The following is a 17,160-nucleotide window of genomic DNA, read 5'->3' on the forward strand; positions in this document are numbered from 1 at the left end:
TAGAGATTTACTGAGGGTGGTAACAGAAGTCATTTTGACAAACTTCCTTACATGAAAGTTATTTGCAGACATCACCAGAAATGTGCAGACATTTGTTTATTTGATAAATACAAAATCTCATCTCACCAGTGACTCCATCTTTTTCTTTTCAAAAGGTCCCTCTGTGTTCTGGCCATCTGAAACTTGAGGTGAGCTCAGGGCTTCTGTGCTGGAGGCCTGGGGCTCAGAGGGATTGTTGGAGGACTGAGAGGGAGTGTGCTCCTGATATAACAGGTTTCTGAGCTTTTCATCCAGAGTCTTGATGGTACGGTCCACAAATTCCACTCTGCGTGGCCCCTCGCTGTCCGACTCGCCTTGGCCCCCACTCTGCTGTTGGCTGGAAGACTGTGAGCTCTGATGTGCAGGGCTCTGAGGCTGGGACGTCACTGTGCCAGCCTGCATGGAAGTGGGATAAGGCTGTTGCAGGACCACCGACTGCTGGAGCTGGGGAGGCATTTCTGCAGAGGGGCTAGTCTTGTGATTTGGTGGATTTGTTTGAGCGGCCACCGCTTTGTCGACAGCCTGAACATCCAGCGAGAGGGGTGGCACAATAGTACAGCACGGCATCTCTGGCAAAATAGACGTGATTGGTTCTTCAGCGGGAAGGGAATTGTCGAAGGCGACGCTCCCAGAAGCAGAGGCACGATGCGTTAGACATGGCTGGGTTTGCTGGACCTGGGATTGGCTAATACTTTGGTTGGATGGTTGAAGTGAGGTGGAAACAGAGGAGGGAGGTGAAGTTTGGGAAGTGTTGACAGACTCAGCTACTGCAGTTGTATAGTCAGTTGACCTGGTTGATGATGAATGTTCATATTCTGGAAAAACAGCAAAATCAGAGAACTTTAAAACAACTGCTACGTTTAGACAAAAAAACCCTACATTAGTTATTTAGAGTAAAAATCCAACATCTTATTTCGGCTTTTAAGCAAAGCAAAACTGCCCTTGTGTAACTGATATCTTCACATGAATCTTTCAGATGATCTCTTGAGCATCATTTAAAAGCAACATAGGCTTTTAATGAGCAAACAATTTAGCTAATCTTACATAAGATATACTTTGAATCTTATGCAAAACTAACTCTAGCCAACAGACTCAGTTACTGGGGCAGAATCCGTGTGGAGCATACCCTGGGCAGTAGAGGTGTGCGATGATGTTCCTTCTTTGTTTTGTATGGGCGTTTCAGCCACAGGGCAGATGATAAACCAGCGTTTGCCAGTGTGGAGGACTGTTAAGGACAGAGACAGAAAAGCTAATATTGATGGACTAAAAATAAAAAGATGAGTAACAAAAGTAAACACAGACTCTTTCACATTTTTTACCATATTCTTTCTGCAGCTGTGGAAATAACTTACCATTTTGCTGGTACACCAACTGTGGAGTGCTGGGTTCTGAAAGCTTTAAAGAAAAGTGTAGATTATTACATTGAGTGCATGCGTGTGCATCCATTCTATGGACTTTTAAAAAAAGGTTTCCTCAACCAGCCAAGAAGTTAAAAGGTATAAATTCATTTAGAGTAAAATGTCACATCAGCAAGTCCGGCACTTTTGGCAGCGTTGCAAAACAAAGTCATCTCACGAGTGGCAGGGTGATGTGTGTCGAGGCAGACCGATTGCACCACTGCAGCCATCAACTGTCGACCGGTTCCTCCTCACCTCTGCTGACAGAACTCCAGCTCCTTCACTCTGTTTAGGGCTGCATCCATAGTCAGAGTTCCTCTCCCCCTCTGTGTCCTCACTGAGCATGTCCTCAGCCTTCTCCACTATTTCCTTGAGCTGTTCAATGAAGACCTCTTTTTCAAGGGGCAAAATGAAATCATTCTCCACCTGAGGACAGTAGACAAAAGGTCAAAGTTAAAGTGTTTTAACCATTTAGCAGAGTTTTAATTTTCAGCTTGAAACAATAGCATAAGAAAATGTAGGTCTCTATCTATTGCAGGTTTTTGGGTGGTTGCTTCTGCAAAGAAAACAAAATTGCCCATTTGTGGTCATGCAAAATGCAGACAATATTTAAATTTATCATATTGCTTACAACTTTATTTCTCGAAGGTCATGCCTATTGAATTACCAGAGAGAAAGAGAACTACTTCTGTTGCTGCAATGCAGCTGAAACCTGCAGGGAGTTATAAGCAGTCAGACAGAATCTCAGACAGAAAACTTCAAACATGTGCAGCTGATGAAGGGGTAGCAACATTCCATTCCCTCATACCATGTAGGTTGCAATCTCTTCAGGTGCATCTCCATCCAGATCAAATTTGAAGGTGACCATTTTGTGGTTGTGAGTCTCCAGCTGACACTCCACCATCTTATCTCCAGTGTTGCACACCTGCAGCAAGTGCACAAACAAATGCATTCAATACATTTGAGTTTTCGACTAAAAAGAAAAAGAGAATCTACATTGCGTTTTTCTTTTACGCATGTTTTCATCACTCACGTTGAGCATGCTGAGCTTTGGTCTGGGAATTTTTTCCTGTCGCAACCGCGTTCGCATGGACCGGCGGTGATGTTTTCGGACTTTTCCGTCGACTTTGCCTCCATGCGTCCCTTCATAGCCATCACTCATCTCTTTGCCTGATGTGGCGTCAGAGTTTACACTGATTTTGAGAAAGAGGAGCAGGAGCAACAATCAGTTGATGCCATTCAGTTACTGAGAAACATTTCGTTTGCCAATTATGGTTTAAAGACTACAAACTAACCAGAGACTCACAGATCAACTATTGCTTAACAACAAGCCACAAATGAGCCCAGCCACATTTGGAACATGCCCCAAGTTCTCTTGATGCGGGAAATTGCCAGAGTGAGATATTCCAGGTAAGAAATTACAGAAATAAAGGAAAATGAACTGAACTTTAAAACACAGAGTGCCTACTGTCAAATGTTTTGTGAGGACAAAGATCTGTTCTGACAAAGAAAATGGCTAAGTGTTTTTGTCTAACCATTATTAAAAAAGTTATTTATTTATTTATTTATTTATTTATTTATGCATTTACTAGATTGGACTAGTGGGAGAGTACACTATCACAATTATAACATAAGAACCGTATCCTAAAAATATGTAAAAGGAGACTGTGAAATAATGAGGTTGTTTTAAAAATGAATTTTTGAAGAAGAGAATTGGAGCATGTTTAAGAACAGACTAATACACACTCAAAACCCCTGCAGAAGAACTCAAAACTGTAAAAGATCATATCCTTTCAACTATCCTCAATGTTTAAATCTGGCTTCATTTTCATCTTTAAGGATTTAGCTGATGGAAGGTACCGGTAAGCATGTACCTGTCATAGCTCTGTCCTCCAGTGTGTTTTTCTGCAGCTTGATCCTGAAGGTATCACACAGAAAAAACATGTACTCAAAGGGCTAGATTGTGCAAACTTGTCTTTTTCATTTTAGATTATATTCAGACACACTCAAAGAAGAGTATCAGTGCCAGAATTAAGTTCGCTTGAAAATGATACCAGTTGATTGCAGTTTTTGTATCGGTGTGAAAGAAGTTTTTTTTTTACCTCTTTGATGTTTTCTGTTGGTCCTTGACTAGCCGCTCCTGCGACACTGCTGAGCATCTTCTGTTGAGGAGCAGTGGAGCTGGCAGACATGGGTGATGCTCTCTGAGAGTCAGAGCACTGCAGCAGAGGAATCTGGCTCTGTGAGGGAAGCTGGCATGAGTTCATGTTGTCCAGCTGAGCAGCCACAGTGTCTTTGTGCAGGTCCATGCTGTTCTGCGTAACTAAGGTCAAGACTGCAGCCTGTGGAAGTAAAGCGTTGGAGGTAAGCACAGGATATCTGGGCCTTTCAAGGAACCTGCTTTCTTTTTGGAGGGTAGCATCCAATTCCTTAAATAAAATAAATTTTCCTATATTTATTGGATTTCAAATAATGATGCTTCAAAAACATTAAAACCACTTCATAGCTTGAATAAAACCCAAAAGAACATTAATTTTTATTTGGAATACCCAAATATGCAACTCAAGTATGAGTCTGATACCCATCAAACTAAAGTCAGATTTTTTTTTGAAGAGCCGTACAGCCAAGTCCTTTAGTTAAATAAAACCTAATCCATAATTAAAACATAAGATGAAAAACTGAGCTAAATTTTTTTATTTGAATATCTTAGTTATTCCACAAATTCCCTCTATGACATATTTTTTGTTTAAATTCTTATCCTAGACTTGCTTTGCTTAAGTGAAACAGTTTTTCCCCCTCGATAATCTGGAACAAATTTTCAATCTGACTACAGCCAAGCTGACCCTGGTCCATCTCTAATTTTAAATTGATTCTGAATACAATTCAGCAGTTACTGAGCAAAATAAAGTTAATACAAATTTGCTGATATCCTCTTGCATGACCCAGTTTGGACCAAGCTGTGGCTGTTAGACAGTTAAACCTATATGTGCCTTTTGAACACTGCAGTTCATAGTCAACTCAGTTGCTGCAAGGTGACCAGGCACTGCTTTGTTGCTGCAAAACAAGCCTGAAGCAGCATCATTCCACCACAGCTATTAAAAGACTGCCTAAGGTTTTTCTGCTAAATGCTGCATCACCTCACTTGGTGCAGAGCATTACAGCCTAGAAAAAAGAAGCAACCAAGCCTCTTAAAACCGGAGGAAGCAGAGTAGGGGAAGCTTAAGAAAGCCAAACAATATATTGATATTGTAACCAGTGATGCGGTATCAGCACTTGCTGTGGCAACACAAAACCTTAGAGCTTTTGTAACATTTGCGCAGCAGACCACTTTAAAAACAAAGTGACAGCAATGAAGCATTACAAATCCCAATGTATTTCTGTTTATATTTACACTATAATTGAAGCACACGACACGGCTTTCAACTTATCCATTAAAGATGGAATAGTTTTTCTCTTTTGAGCAGCTTTAGTAAATTGCATTATCAATTTGTTGTTGGTTTTTTTGTTTCAAACTATAATAGTCATATTGTAGTTCGAATAGTTGATGAAAACCGACTAATTTAATGTGTTTTCACACAAAAGTTCAGAGGATTAGATGTAAAGTGTTTTTGCACATGACTGAATGTGTTTGATTGCTGCCGTCCTGTTTACCTGTGTCTGAGGGTGGCTGCTGCCACTTGTGGGAGGGTGCATGTTCTTGCAGGGAGGTATGCGTGTGTCTGAGGGGTGGGTGGTTGGTGCTGATAGGAATGTGGATTGAGCATGGAAAGCCTCCAATCTAGTCTGCTGCATAGAGGCGGTGAGTTTGTGTGGTGAGGATGTGGGTTCCATTCCACCCAGCACAGGTGTGGGGGATGGTAGGAGAGATGCAGGGTTGGGTGAAACAAATATATTTTCGTGGTGCACAGGGGAAATGGGGGAGACAGAGGGGGTTACAGAATGTGTAAGTCCAGGAGAAAGGAAAACAGGATTATAAGAAGGAGAAACTGAAGGGTGAGGAGCATTGAAGGTGTGAAGATAGGAGGATTCACAGTCTGCCACAGCCGTCATCACCTGGACTGTGGGATACTGAGAAGGAAATCAAAGAGGAAGAAAGAGGAAAATCACAATCTAGAAAGAAGACCTAAAATAGTATGAAGCAAAGCATTAAAGATTTTTTAGGGTGTATTGAGACTGCAAAAGTTTGTTGGTCTGGACCCAGTGCTGAACCTTGTGTTCGGTCTGTTTTCAGACTGCCGTCTACTGGACATTTCTGATTTGAACCAAAGCTTATAAACAAAAACATGTGACTACAGATCTCCTAAGTCATTGGACAGGAATTACTAAGGCAGGGTAAAGCAACAAGAGAAAGAATAAGTGAAGTCCTAGGCTTTGCAATCCTTGTCAGGATAAACTTTATACATCTTGCTGACAAATTTTGAACGTCTGCATCAATGTCAGATACAACACTTTCTACTTGCTGCTTTGGTACGGCGGTTACTGAGGAGACAGCGTCTAGGAAGTTCCGCTGACACATAAATAGTTAGGAAAACAGTGTGAAAAGAACATGTATCATGTTAAAATTTGGCTTCATGACCTTGCTATGGTGGCCGTTTTGGTTGAGTTCAGAGCACGGAGCCAATTCAGACTAAGGAAACTCAGAGTGAACCGAAGCTCAGTCCAATTAGAAATGAACCAAAACCACTTCGAAAGACGGGTCAGAGAGCGGTTCCTGGTCACGGACTAGGGTCATCACACTGAAAATTTGTCCCAGATTATCCGGGGAAACAAACTCTGGTTCACTTTAAGCAAGCCAAATGTGTCCAGTCTGAGTACACCCTTAAAAAATAGTGAAAGGCAGGAGAGGAGGGGAAGGTATAAAATACAACTGACGCTAAAAGGGGAATGACCAACAGATATTACCTGATGTGATGGGAGCTGCAGAGGTTGAACTTGTTGGTGAACAGCAGTCTGTGGAGGAAGCACCTGGATTGTTGCACTTGAAACAGACGTGCTGAGATTTTGTCCAAAGCTTTGTTGGTCTTGAGCAAACTGTAATAAAAAAGAAAATGTAAAAATGTAATGTAATGTAAATGTAAAAAATGTAATGTAAATGTAAAAAAATTGAAACAGTCAAAATTGATATTAGTGGGCCTGTTCCCAGTATACGCCATCTGCATGCATGAGAACATACAGCACTACAAATCCTGGTCTGTATCAAAAGTAAATTAAACTACAAGGTAAATAATATGCAATATCAAAATCTTCCCAAATTTGTATAAAAGGGCTTTTGTTTTATCTGACTTAGGAAGACTGGGGTGCAAAGCATTTATTTCACAGGAATGTGCCTTGTAAAGAACATACAGAACACTCACATTCTGAGGGGTTTGCTGGGAAGAAGCTGGAAAGTGGTTAAGAGTTGTCATCTGGCTTGCTCCATCATAACTCTGTGGAAAATCATCTTGTGCAGAAATGAACTTATTCTGACATTGGCCAGTCTGCTGAACAACAGCATGTGTGTCGATCTGAGATTCAGAGTCAGGTAGACTTTTCATAAGGTAACCTGGGTGTTCTGCAGCAATTTGGACCACTTGAGTTGCCATAGATTTAGGCTGAGAGTGAGATGGCAGCTGTAGTGGGGTTGCAGGTTGTGGGACCTGTTGATAGTGTTGCTGAGGTATAGATGCGTGCAGTTGTTGCTGTATATGACACTGAGTATTTTGAGACGAGTGAATGGCTGGTTGTTCCATTTGATGCTGCATGGAATGCAGAGTTTCTAGGTTCTGTGAAGGATAGGGCTGTATAGCATTTAGTGCTTGGTGAATCCCTAATTTTGTGTTTGGTATAGGTTGTTGGTGCTCCTGCTGGATGGGCATTTGCTGAGCATAAAGTCCTGTTGTAGTACAGCTCTGACCAGACTGCTGACCGAGCAGCTGAAATGAGGTTTGGGCCTGCTGTGATGAGCAAGGAGGGTGTACAGGTTGACAAGGGACTTGGTTTGCTAAAGATTGAGCAGGTGTTGCGAGAGAGGAGCTTTGTGCTGGCTGCTGTGCTGACAGGGTGCTTGCTACGATCTGAGGCTGCACTGATGTAGAATATCCTGATGGAGACTGAGACTGCTGCTGGCTCGAAACCACAGAGTTCTGAAAAGTTTGCTGAATTTGCAAAGGGAAAGTCAAGGAGCCCACAGCCACTGCATCCTGCAGTTGGTGTCCTTGGTAGTTCTGTGCTGCATTCTGAGAAACAATAGATGTTGCAATAGCTGCTGCAGGCTGCATTTGTTGCTTGTTGTTCATGGAGCACAGACTGGCTGGAGCTGCCAGAGCATTGGCTTGGTGAGGATGTAAAGCAGCTGGGTAGCAATGACCTGGCTGAAGATTCTGCTGCTGTGTGTCCATAAGTGTGTTGGAAGTGGGAGGGCCCTGGACAGATGATGGCTGATTCTGGTGACACACTGTATTGGTCTGAAAAAGGGGGCAAAGAAAATGTGTTTTAAAATTAAACATTTCACAGAGCGGAGAAAAAAGAAAAACTGCATGTGACAATTTGCATCCAATATGACATGACATGCCACATAAAAGCAAGTAATGAGAGCAAAGTTTAGAAGAAATGAGGAAATGAAACATTGGCTTCAAAATAAGAGCTCAGGGGGAGAAAAAAAAAGGATGGAAATTGGATTGTTGCCCTTTCCCTTTTTAGCTACAGGCCTATTGGTTGCAAAGTAAGGAAGCTACAGCTGTTGCATTAGCCTAACAAGCAAAGGCAAAGGTTAAAGTCAGGGTCAGTTGTCGAAAGGTTTGGTTGGGGTTAGTCAAAGGAGAAAGACTTAGTATTTTTAATCATTCACCTCTTGAAGTATTAGGTTTAAGATTTGAAAGATGGGCAGTGCTGGAAGCCTATGAAGGCACTGAGACTAAGACATAGGGCAGGAGATTTTCCAAGCTTCATGCAGAATAAAGCTGCATTTGCTACAGGTCAGGAGAAGTCTAAAAAGAGATACTGGCTTCATTAGAAGAGCCCAAAGCAGCTTGTTTGTATCGATGACCTACCACACCCACAGCAGTGGTAGCTTGCTGCTTTCTGGAATAGCATTTGTCCTCAGAGTCCTGGAAAGTTTCTTGATTCTTAAACAGACTTCCACACTGGGTTGGACTCTTTAGGCTACCGTCTCTGTCACCAAGTTGCTTTGGGGCTATTGAGGAGCCCAGGGGTGAAGCTTGGAGGGGTGTAGTGTTACAAGGAGCTGCTTTATAGCCGATGATGTTGAAGAGAGACTGCTGCAGCATGGAGAAATCTGAATATTCATTCAAACATTTTGGCTGTCCATTACTTGTACTAAATTTTCCACCGGAAGAAGGGTGGCGCCTGAGGTCACATGGACAGTGATGTGCCGACAGGACAGCAGGAAAGGGCCAAGGGTTTCCCTCTTGAGAACGTAACTGAAGCAAAGACATGCAGGCCTGGCACATGGGGGTTTTATGAATTACACAGTGGTGTTTGCTATTGGAAGTCAGACTCAGGAGACTACCAATGTCAGAATGTCTACGTCCATGTGAGACAGGAGGAGTCAATTCCTCACAGGCCTCTGATTGTGCTCCAACACAGACATCACTGAAGCGGCGGAACTCAGAGGGGGAATATACTGGGGAAACCAAGATCCGTGGGGGAGAAGTTGGGGATAGAAATCCAACTTCAGTCTCTGACTCCGGCTCAAACTTGTTCTCCATTACCATGGGAGTGGGACTGATTGCATTCCGGGGTGCTAAGAGAGCGTGAAAGTGATCCGTGTGGTTCTGTGTGTCAATAACAGGAGCACTTCCTCTGCGTTCTCCACTTCCCAATCGAGTCCTGAGATTTGGACTCAGTGTTGCTCCTAGGAATCTGCCATTGTCACATGAGCGAGGTCGGTCTGTTGGAAAAGGGTTGCCACTCTGGCACTGATCATGGAACAACCCAAAAAAAAGCATTACTTGATATGAACAAAACAAAAATATGAAGAGATGAGCATAAACAAACTTGTCTCACTGTTTGTATTTGCAAAAAGTGTGCTGCTGAAGCCGATCAGCATATTCTAAAGTGTGTTCAACTGGTTTCAAGTGTGGGGAAAACTATGTTTTCATCAGTTACAGGGGTGAAGTGTTTTAACATCTGGTTTTAAATTTGGATGCGCAACTTAATAACTGTAGGTAACATGGAACAGCAGGATGGGTGAGCTCCAGAAACAGACCTGCTGTGTTGCCATGGCAATAGGCTCCAGAAGTGATGGGTAGGGGACACCGCTGTAGGAGTCTGAGAACACCACAGAACCCATGCCGCTGTCAAGTGTGCCACCTGCTGCAGAGAAACACTATATTATGCACTCCAAAAAAGAAAAGATCATGGTCCTTATTTTGGGTGGGTATGATCAGACTGTCTTACATGTCACTGAGGCGGTACTGCCCGTTAGGTTATGCAACCTACTATGCTGGTCTGCCTCTGGCTCCTCTGGTTCCAGCAATAGAGGTTGTCCAATATGGGGCTGCCCAGAAGAGATGTTCTCAGAAGGTGCCTTTATGATTTTGGGTCCTTCTTCACCCTGCTCCACTGTCACTGTAGCAGACACTGTTCTCCCTCTTCTCCATTTTATCAGTGCCACACGGTCCCGGATCGACTTTCCCACGGTCTTAACATCACTCTCTTGAAAAAAGCCAGACTCCACCTGAAAGGTTAAAAGTAAAGATGAAAACTTTTATAATATTCTTTGCTCTGAACCCAGGAGAGTTGAGAGGGTGCTTTGAAACTAAATGTGAGATTCAGAAGAAAGGTTGAGGGAGGAAAAATAGTTTAAAATGTGCTTGAGCTGTGAGGAATGACTATCGGCAGCCCAGATCATTGAAAATTGCACAACTGGCTTTTTTTTCTTTCCACACAAATGGATAAAAAAATAAATTAAACCACACATTAATCTACTCATAATCATGTCACAGAAAAAGACAAGCACATAGGAAATACCAACAACCCCTGTTATTCTACTCCTTTATCAGTCTATCAAGTTCTATGATGGGCACTGATGGAAAAATACACTTTCCCATCAATTCGGTTGAAATCTCGATTTTTTTTTTTGTTGACCGCTTTGTTTCAGTTTATATATAAGACTTGTGTATTACAAATAAAAAAAAAACCTAACATTCAGAAAGATTATCTTTTGGATTTGCTAATGAGCAAGTAACAGTGAAGAAAAACCTTTCAGTTGACTGTCAGTAAGTACAATAAAGCAATATTAAAAACATTGAATTTAAGCACGTTTGGCACTTTCTGCATAAATATATGCAAATGCATGCAGTAGGGATGCATTTGATTTCCCATGATTCGGTTTAATGGCATCACATACAGTTTAGATTTGAACTGAAAATCATGGCATCCCCAATGGTGTGTCTGAAGCATTTCAATCTACTTTTTGTTGATATGCTGTAGATTTAGATTTGGTTGCTTACTCGTGTACTGTAATTTTATCTTAAGGTTTAATTAAAGCATTTTAGAAGAGTAAAAATCTGCACCATAACCTCGTCCTCCAACAGCTCAATTCTTTTCTTTCCTATATTGTGCTTAAACAGCATGAAAGAGGCTTAAAATACATTGGCATGACAGGAAGTATGGGATGTTTTATTTGCCTGCATACATTATGTTACGTTTTTGTATTTAGGCCAAACAGTTGCACCATACTAAATGTTCTGTTTGCATGTAATAAGGAAAAAAAGGGCACAGATTTAAACAACTGGAGAAAAAAAAACACAGAAAAATGGAAAACTACACTGGTTAAAAGAACAAAGTACAAGGTTGGCTAGGTTGTCATCATTGATATTTTTCCACAAAATAGTTTTAGTGATGGGTAGAAAAAAGCCCCATCATGTAAAAATGTTTGGGTTTTTGACAAACATAGTTATCGTCAGTACCACAAGACTATTAGAATGTTTTTGTTGCATTTTAGAATGATGGTTGAGAGATAAAAGCTGGAGGTAGAGCAAGTCATAACCATTGACTTTAGAAATCTCAGTAGAAAACCAAAAGCTTTTTGCATCAGCTCATATGTGGCCACTTACAGGTGCTGGGGGCAATGCACAAGTCAGTTTTAAATATACATCACTCACTCACTCACCATTTCTTGTGCCACAACTTCAGGGACCTCCTTTTCCAAGTCAAATGTGAACTCGATGGCTCCACTTTCCTTGTACTTCCCTTTTAATTTCTTATGGTCCTCAACCCACAGTTTCAGAGCTATAGAGATCTTTTTCCCATCGTCCTCCTCTGCTAGCTCCACCCTCACACCTGTGTCTTCAGCAAAGAATGCATGGTTTAACAGGTCCTTGATGGTGTATCTAGGTGGGAAAAAAAGCACAGCTCAGTCATTGTAAAAGCAGCTAGGTACTGTTTGGTTCTGATCCTGAAAGGATATTTTAGTATCACATTGAAAACATCAACGTGATGCATTGTTTGTGCTACAAATCTATTCAAAAAGCAAGCTTTCATTAAAATATAAAACCCTTCTTTAAAAAAAAGACATTGCAGCAAATCAAGGTTTTATTTTACCCTTGTGTAAGTCATTACATAACAGAATGGAAAGAAAGCCCTGCAGACAGGCCAACTGAAGTGCTACTGAGAATTCAACTCTCCATGGCTCAGCGATGAAGCAGGGGATGAGAGACCAGGCATGAAAGACTAAAGGACACCTTGTGGCCTGCTTCAGCTGGACAATAAAGGGAACAAGCCTCACCGTTCTTCCTTCTTTTGGCAAATGCACTCTCCAATGATCTCCTTGATTTCAGGATCCATTATCTTGTTGTAGCTAGCTGGCTTCACTCCCTGCAAAAGGGAAATGCATTTTTAAAAAGAATGATCACAAATGCCTTCATACTGTGTTAAAGACAACTATTGGGACAAAGAAAATGCATGTGGGTGTTATTTTATATTTGATTCATTTGTAAACCAGTTTGTATAGATTCCTTTCAAGTCCCCATTTTAAACATTAGGTCATGTCAAATTTGCGGTCAAAGTCCATCTCAGATGTCAAAGAGTTTATAATTTCTTTAGAAACCTCTCAAACATAACCACAGCTTTGTCATGAGCATTTATCCATTTATCCATGTCCACCTTTATGAATAGCTTACTTAGGTTAAGTAAGCTTGCAGACTTTTTCTTTTAAACACCACTGCCTTTTTCCGTTTCTTGTGCTCCACAATTTCTGTAAGGATCTCTCCTAAATGTGTAAACTTGATAAATATCTTCTAAAAAAACTTTTGACAATTATACAGCTAAAATGTTGTCCAAACATACAGTATATATTAAAAATATGCCAGATTTTTTATTTTTTACAAATATATGAAATAGATTTCTACAGTAAAATAAACAAACTGAATCTAGAGCTTCTGGTTTTAAGCAAATCATAAAAAAGCCAACTCCAAAAAATTAAATAGCGGCAAGTCATTTTGTCACATTACTTGTGTTTAGTAATGTTTATATGACATGAGAAACATTTTTTTTTTTATTGTTTGTTTGAAGTTACGCTTGTAGCAAACAGGCTGCACTGTGGTGCAGTGGTCTTGCCTCACAGCAAAAAGCCTGGTTCAAGTCCCGGCTGGGGGACCTGAAACAATCACCAACGAGGATCTTTCTGTGTGGAGCTTGCATGTTCTCTCCGTGCATGCGTGGGTTTTCACCGGGGACTCCATTTTCCTCTCACTGTCCAAAAAACATGCTTCATAGGTTATTGGTTACTCTAAATTATCCCTAGGTGTGTGGCCCTGCGACAGACTGGGACAAAAACGGATTTAGAAAATAAATGAATATATGTTTGAAGTTCTGCTTTTACTTTGAAAGGAATCAGCAGTTTGCTACTAGCATAAGATTGAAGGTATTAGATGTGACTACTTGTGTGTTGGAAATTTACAGCAAACCATTCTATGAGCTACAAGATGAACATTAAATGTAAAGGTAGCTTCAAAAAGACCCATGTAGACTCCAGCTGGGTAAAGAAGACAGTCTAGAGAAGGAGATAAAAGGTTGTTTAAAAATGATGACTTATGGTTGCTAAAAAAAAAAAAGTGCCACTTAAGAATATAAAAAGTACTGTCAAAGTGCATTAGGTGTTTATGGAGATTGAGTAAAATGCAGTCCCAGTCAATAAAACTACATATAAATGTGTTAAATATTTGCTTTTTAAACATCAAGGAAGTGGCTGTTTAAAATACTTGTTGACATTTCAGGAAACCAAACACTGATTATATTATTATTTTTTAGGTCATCACTTTAGAGGCATCATCAAAACAAGCAGCAGGTGACTCACGCTGGTAACTTTGCGGTAAATCTGAGCTGCGTTTTGACACTCAGAGTACGGGTATTCTGAAGTAGCCATCTCTAGCATACACATCCCAAAAGCGTACACATCCACTGCCTCGTCATAGTGCTCTTCATACATTTCTGGGGCCATGAACTCTGGGGTACCTGGAGGAGGAGAGGAAAAAATGTGACATCCATGATTCACTGCTCTCCTGTGTTAAACAGGATTAGTCACGTGGCAATGCCTCATACCGATGACGCTCTTTGCAAAGGAAGCTGCTTTAAGAGTTGCTAGTCCTAGATCGCCAATCTTAACTGATCCTGTAGGTCCAGTGATAAAAATGTTGTCGCATTTGAGGTCTCTGTGAATAATGGGAGGGGTCCTGGTGTGCAAGAAGTGAAGGCCTTTGAGGATTTGCCTGCACCAGCTCCTCAGAACCTTCGGCTTCATTACCTTGAAACGCTTAAGGTACCTGTATGAAGAAAAAGGGATCTTGACAATGAGGCTCACAAAAAAGAAAAACTTTGACATTAACTTGAAGATCTTTGACAAGATTTGATGTGAGAAATATCTACAAACGTACGTTTTGAGCGTTCCAGATGTCATGAGCTCTGTTACCAAAACAATGCATTTCTTTCCTTTAAGTGGGGATTCCCAGAAGTCATAGAAACGAACAATATTGGGGTGTTGAAGGCCTTTCAACATCTCTGCCTCTTCTTTAAAGCGCTGTCGTTCCACTTTAGACAGCTTTCGGTCCTAGAACATAAAAGAAAAGGGGGAAAAAAGGGGAAAAAAAAAAAACAATACCTGTGAATTTTTTATAAACCTGTTTAGCTACACAAACACTACAACATAAAAGCCTAACACTTTCTGCACATTTATAATATGTGCTTTTAGGGAGAGGTGCTCCTTAAACAAGCTACAAGGGTGGTCAATTGCAGTGCATGACACAGGATTATTCATTTAATGCTTAAATGTATTTGACACATTTCAGACTCCATGATTACAGCAGCTCCTAGGAAAACCAAAGCACCAGCATGGTGGCACCCACATCATGATGCAGCTTTATGTCATTCATCTCTTTCATGTTGCTCAATCTCATTTATGTGCGTACCATCTCAGCCCCTTCTTTTCCTATTTTCACCCCTCCCCCTTCATCTGCAACCCATCCCCTTTTCCTGCACCGCTCACATCAACCGCATCTTTGGAATAATATCAGAGGGACCTTGGCGGAGCGCTGGAATAAAAACAGCATATTTCATTTAGTTCTAAACTGACGTTTTTTATCCAGGGTTTTTAAAAAAAAAAAAAAACACAACTCCAAGTAACTTGCATAAGGGCCAAACAACATTGAGCTTTACCAAGACCCCACCTATCACACAAACTAATGACAAAAACTAAAAATATACGGAACACAACACTGCATGAGATTAATTTGAAGAAGAAAAAAATCTACAGTTCAACCTTATGCAGGTGAATGGCTTGATCAGACATCAGGATAAATGGTCTAAAAACAGGAATCAAAATGTGTTGCGGTACACAGAGTCTCGAGGACTGAAGTGACACCATGATAAAGCCTGCTGTGTGAGAGAGAATGTGGCATATCGGGTTTTGTCTGCAAGTGTGCAGGGGTGGGTGGGGGTTTTTCACTGCACTCTGAAGTAACATGAATTATTCATTTCTGCAGAGAACTCTTTTTACAGAGCAGATCAGAGAAACGGAAGGCTGGGTCCTAAGTTGGGATGAGCTGACCCAACACACTTCCTCACAGAGACGGCACAGGGTTCATCTCACCTGAGGCGCATATTGTAAAAGCAACAGCATAGAACTAACCAGAATATTTCAGGGCTTTTAAATACAATGGCGTTGCAGCTTCCAGACCTTTAGACAATACAACATTTGCTGTCTGGGTCACTAAACGTCATTGGTGCTCCAAAATTAAAGAGAACAATACTTATGACAGGCCTTCAGTTTGGCACATTACTCAAGTCCTAGTCACATTGACACCCCCTCTACCCCATCTTTTCCCTCTTTGCTAAAAATGGGGCTTTTGCATTATTAAGAGGCGATGAGTACAGTAGGCTCAGACTCAAATGTGCTTCTAAAGGCATGAAGAGTCACATGAAGAAAACAGTCTTTTCTATAGGACAAAAAACAAAACAGTGCATGTACATTTCTAGAAACGTCACATTTTCAAGGTCACAACGAGGCATTGCAGAAACCCCTATAAAATGTAATTTACCCCCAAAGCTGCAAAGATATTTCTATCATGTCCAAGAATTCTCTACAAGCATGGATTTAAAAAAAAAACATGCATGAGTTTGCACTTCTGGTTGTTCTCTTATAAATGTGAATTTCTCGTAACAGGTAAGCTGAAGAAATAAAATACACCACAGTGGGTTGCGGGGGACAGAAAAATTGATTTTGACATTAGCAGTAAGAAAACCTAAAGACTATGCCTCACATTGCAGTAATTCACCTCTTCCTTTTGCTCAACTCTATTAAATCCTTTCTAAACACGGGGAAAGTAACAACAGCATCAATTAGCTAAAGCACTGAGATACTGATCGCCCAACACCCTTGGAAATGGCATGGACTAATTCATATCTGTAAGAACAAGCAAAGCAACTCAATTTCTGTAATTTGTACATAATGTCTCATTTAGACAAAACAAGTTTGTTTTCTAATGCTGTAGTTGTTGAAATGTGTGTTTGCCGTATACTTGTAACAGAGACAGTTGGTTATAACAATTGTTAGTACGTCATTGCTATTCAAACAAAAAACTGTCTTTTCTTTAAAAAAAAAAATCGTCTTTCCAGGTGAAGCTGGACCGCATGTAAAAATGTATTGAATGTTGGTGTTTTCAGTATGTATTTTTTCATATAAAATGTATTTAAAGCACATAATGTCTTGTGTTTTCTCAGTAGTGAAGAAAATTTAAGATAAAGAAAATTGCACACAGTACTTGGAAACTAAAGGGGAAAAGAGTGGTTTACACCCACAAAAGGACATAAATGTAGAGGAAGTGCCAGCTTCCTCAAAGATTGACTATTGCGGTGCTTGTGCCGCTTTAACAAAAGCTGATGCAGCGCAGACATGAGCCAGCAGACTGTCTGCAAGTGAATTGCGACCCATCAGTCATGACTGCGGAGAGCCGCCTTCAGACCCGATTCTCTGCAATATAGCAGCTAAACTCAGATCATGCCAAATGAAACAAGAAGTAAACTTTTTAAAAAGAGAAGTTGAGCTGTCTGAAAATCTAAAAACAAAAAGAAGTCATATATACAATGAGGAACATGCAAGGGGGCAAATGATTGTGATCATCATATGTCCCATTACCCAATTTTCTGTTAAAAGGCAATCAAATAAATGTTTAATAAATCTAAATAATCTGTTGAATATATCTTTATGTTCAGTTTTTAGAAACTGAAA

General features: G+C 40.7%; 1 protein-coding gene across 13 annotated transcripts in view; it reads right to left on the reverse strand.

Annotated features, from left to right (window-relative positions):
* Positions 1–17,160, reverse strand: part of LOC101170677 (serine/threonine-protein kinase WNK2) — a 34,555-nt gene that overhangs the window by 11,199 nt on the left and 6,196 nt on the right. For 10 of the 13 annotated variants that reach the window (XR_002290553.2, XR_002290555.2, XR_002290554.2 and 7 more), the window contains 19 exons: positions 14,312–14,484; positions 13,980–14,200; positions 13,735–13,892; positions 12,166–12,254; positions 11,551–11,770; positions 9,834–10,113; positions 9,643–9,749; positions 8,465–9,352; positions 6,791–7,879; positions 6,339–6,467; positions 5,088–5,504; positions 3,539–3,778; positions 3,311–3,354; positions 2,470–2,629; positions 2,245–2,361; positions 1,692–1,862; positions 1,392–1,434; positions 1,166–1,264; positions 127–854 (listed from right to left, as the gene is read on the reverse strand). Coding sequence is in view for 10 of the 13 variants with exons in the window: in XM_020704760.2 (XP_020560419.1) it covers positions 127–854; positions 1,166–1,264; positions 1,392–1,434; positions 1,692–1,862; positions 2,245–2,361; positions 2,470–2,629; positions 3,311–3,354; positions 3,539–3,778; positions 5,088–5,504; positions 6,339–6,467; positions 6,791–7,879; positions 8,465–9,352; positions 9,643–9,749; positions 9,834–10,113; positions 11,551–11,770; positions 12,166–12,254; positions 13,735–13,892; positions 13,980–14,200; positions 14,312–14,484 (5,373 nt within the window). In the remaining 3 variants the exon portion in view is untranslated. The remainder of the gene's footprint in view (positions 1–126; positions 855–1,165; positions 1,265–1,391; positions 1,435–1,691; positions 1,863–2,244; positions 2,362–2,469; positions 2,630–3,310; positions 3,355–3,538; positions 3,779–5,087; positions 5,505–6,338; positions 6,468–6,790; positions 7,880–8,464; positions 9,353–9,642; positions 9,750–9,833; positions 10,114–11,550; positions 11,771–12,165; positions 12,255–13,734; positions 13,893–13,979; positions 14,201–14,311; positions 14,485–17,160) is intronic. The other 3 variants (XM_020704759.2, XM_020704764.2, XM_020704766.2) reach the window with 3 other exon arrangements.

This window comes from Oryzias latipes, chromosome 7 (assembly GCF_002234675.1).
Source record: "Oryzias latipes chromosome 7, ASM223467v1".
In the NCBI taxonomy this organism is placed as follows: domain Eukaryota; kingdom Metazoa; phylum Chordata; class Actinopteri; order Beloniformes; family Adrianichthyidae; genus Oryzias; species Oryzias latipes.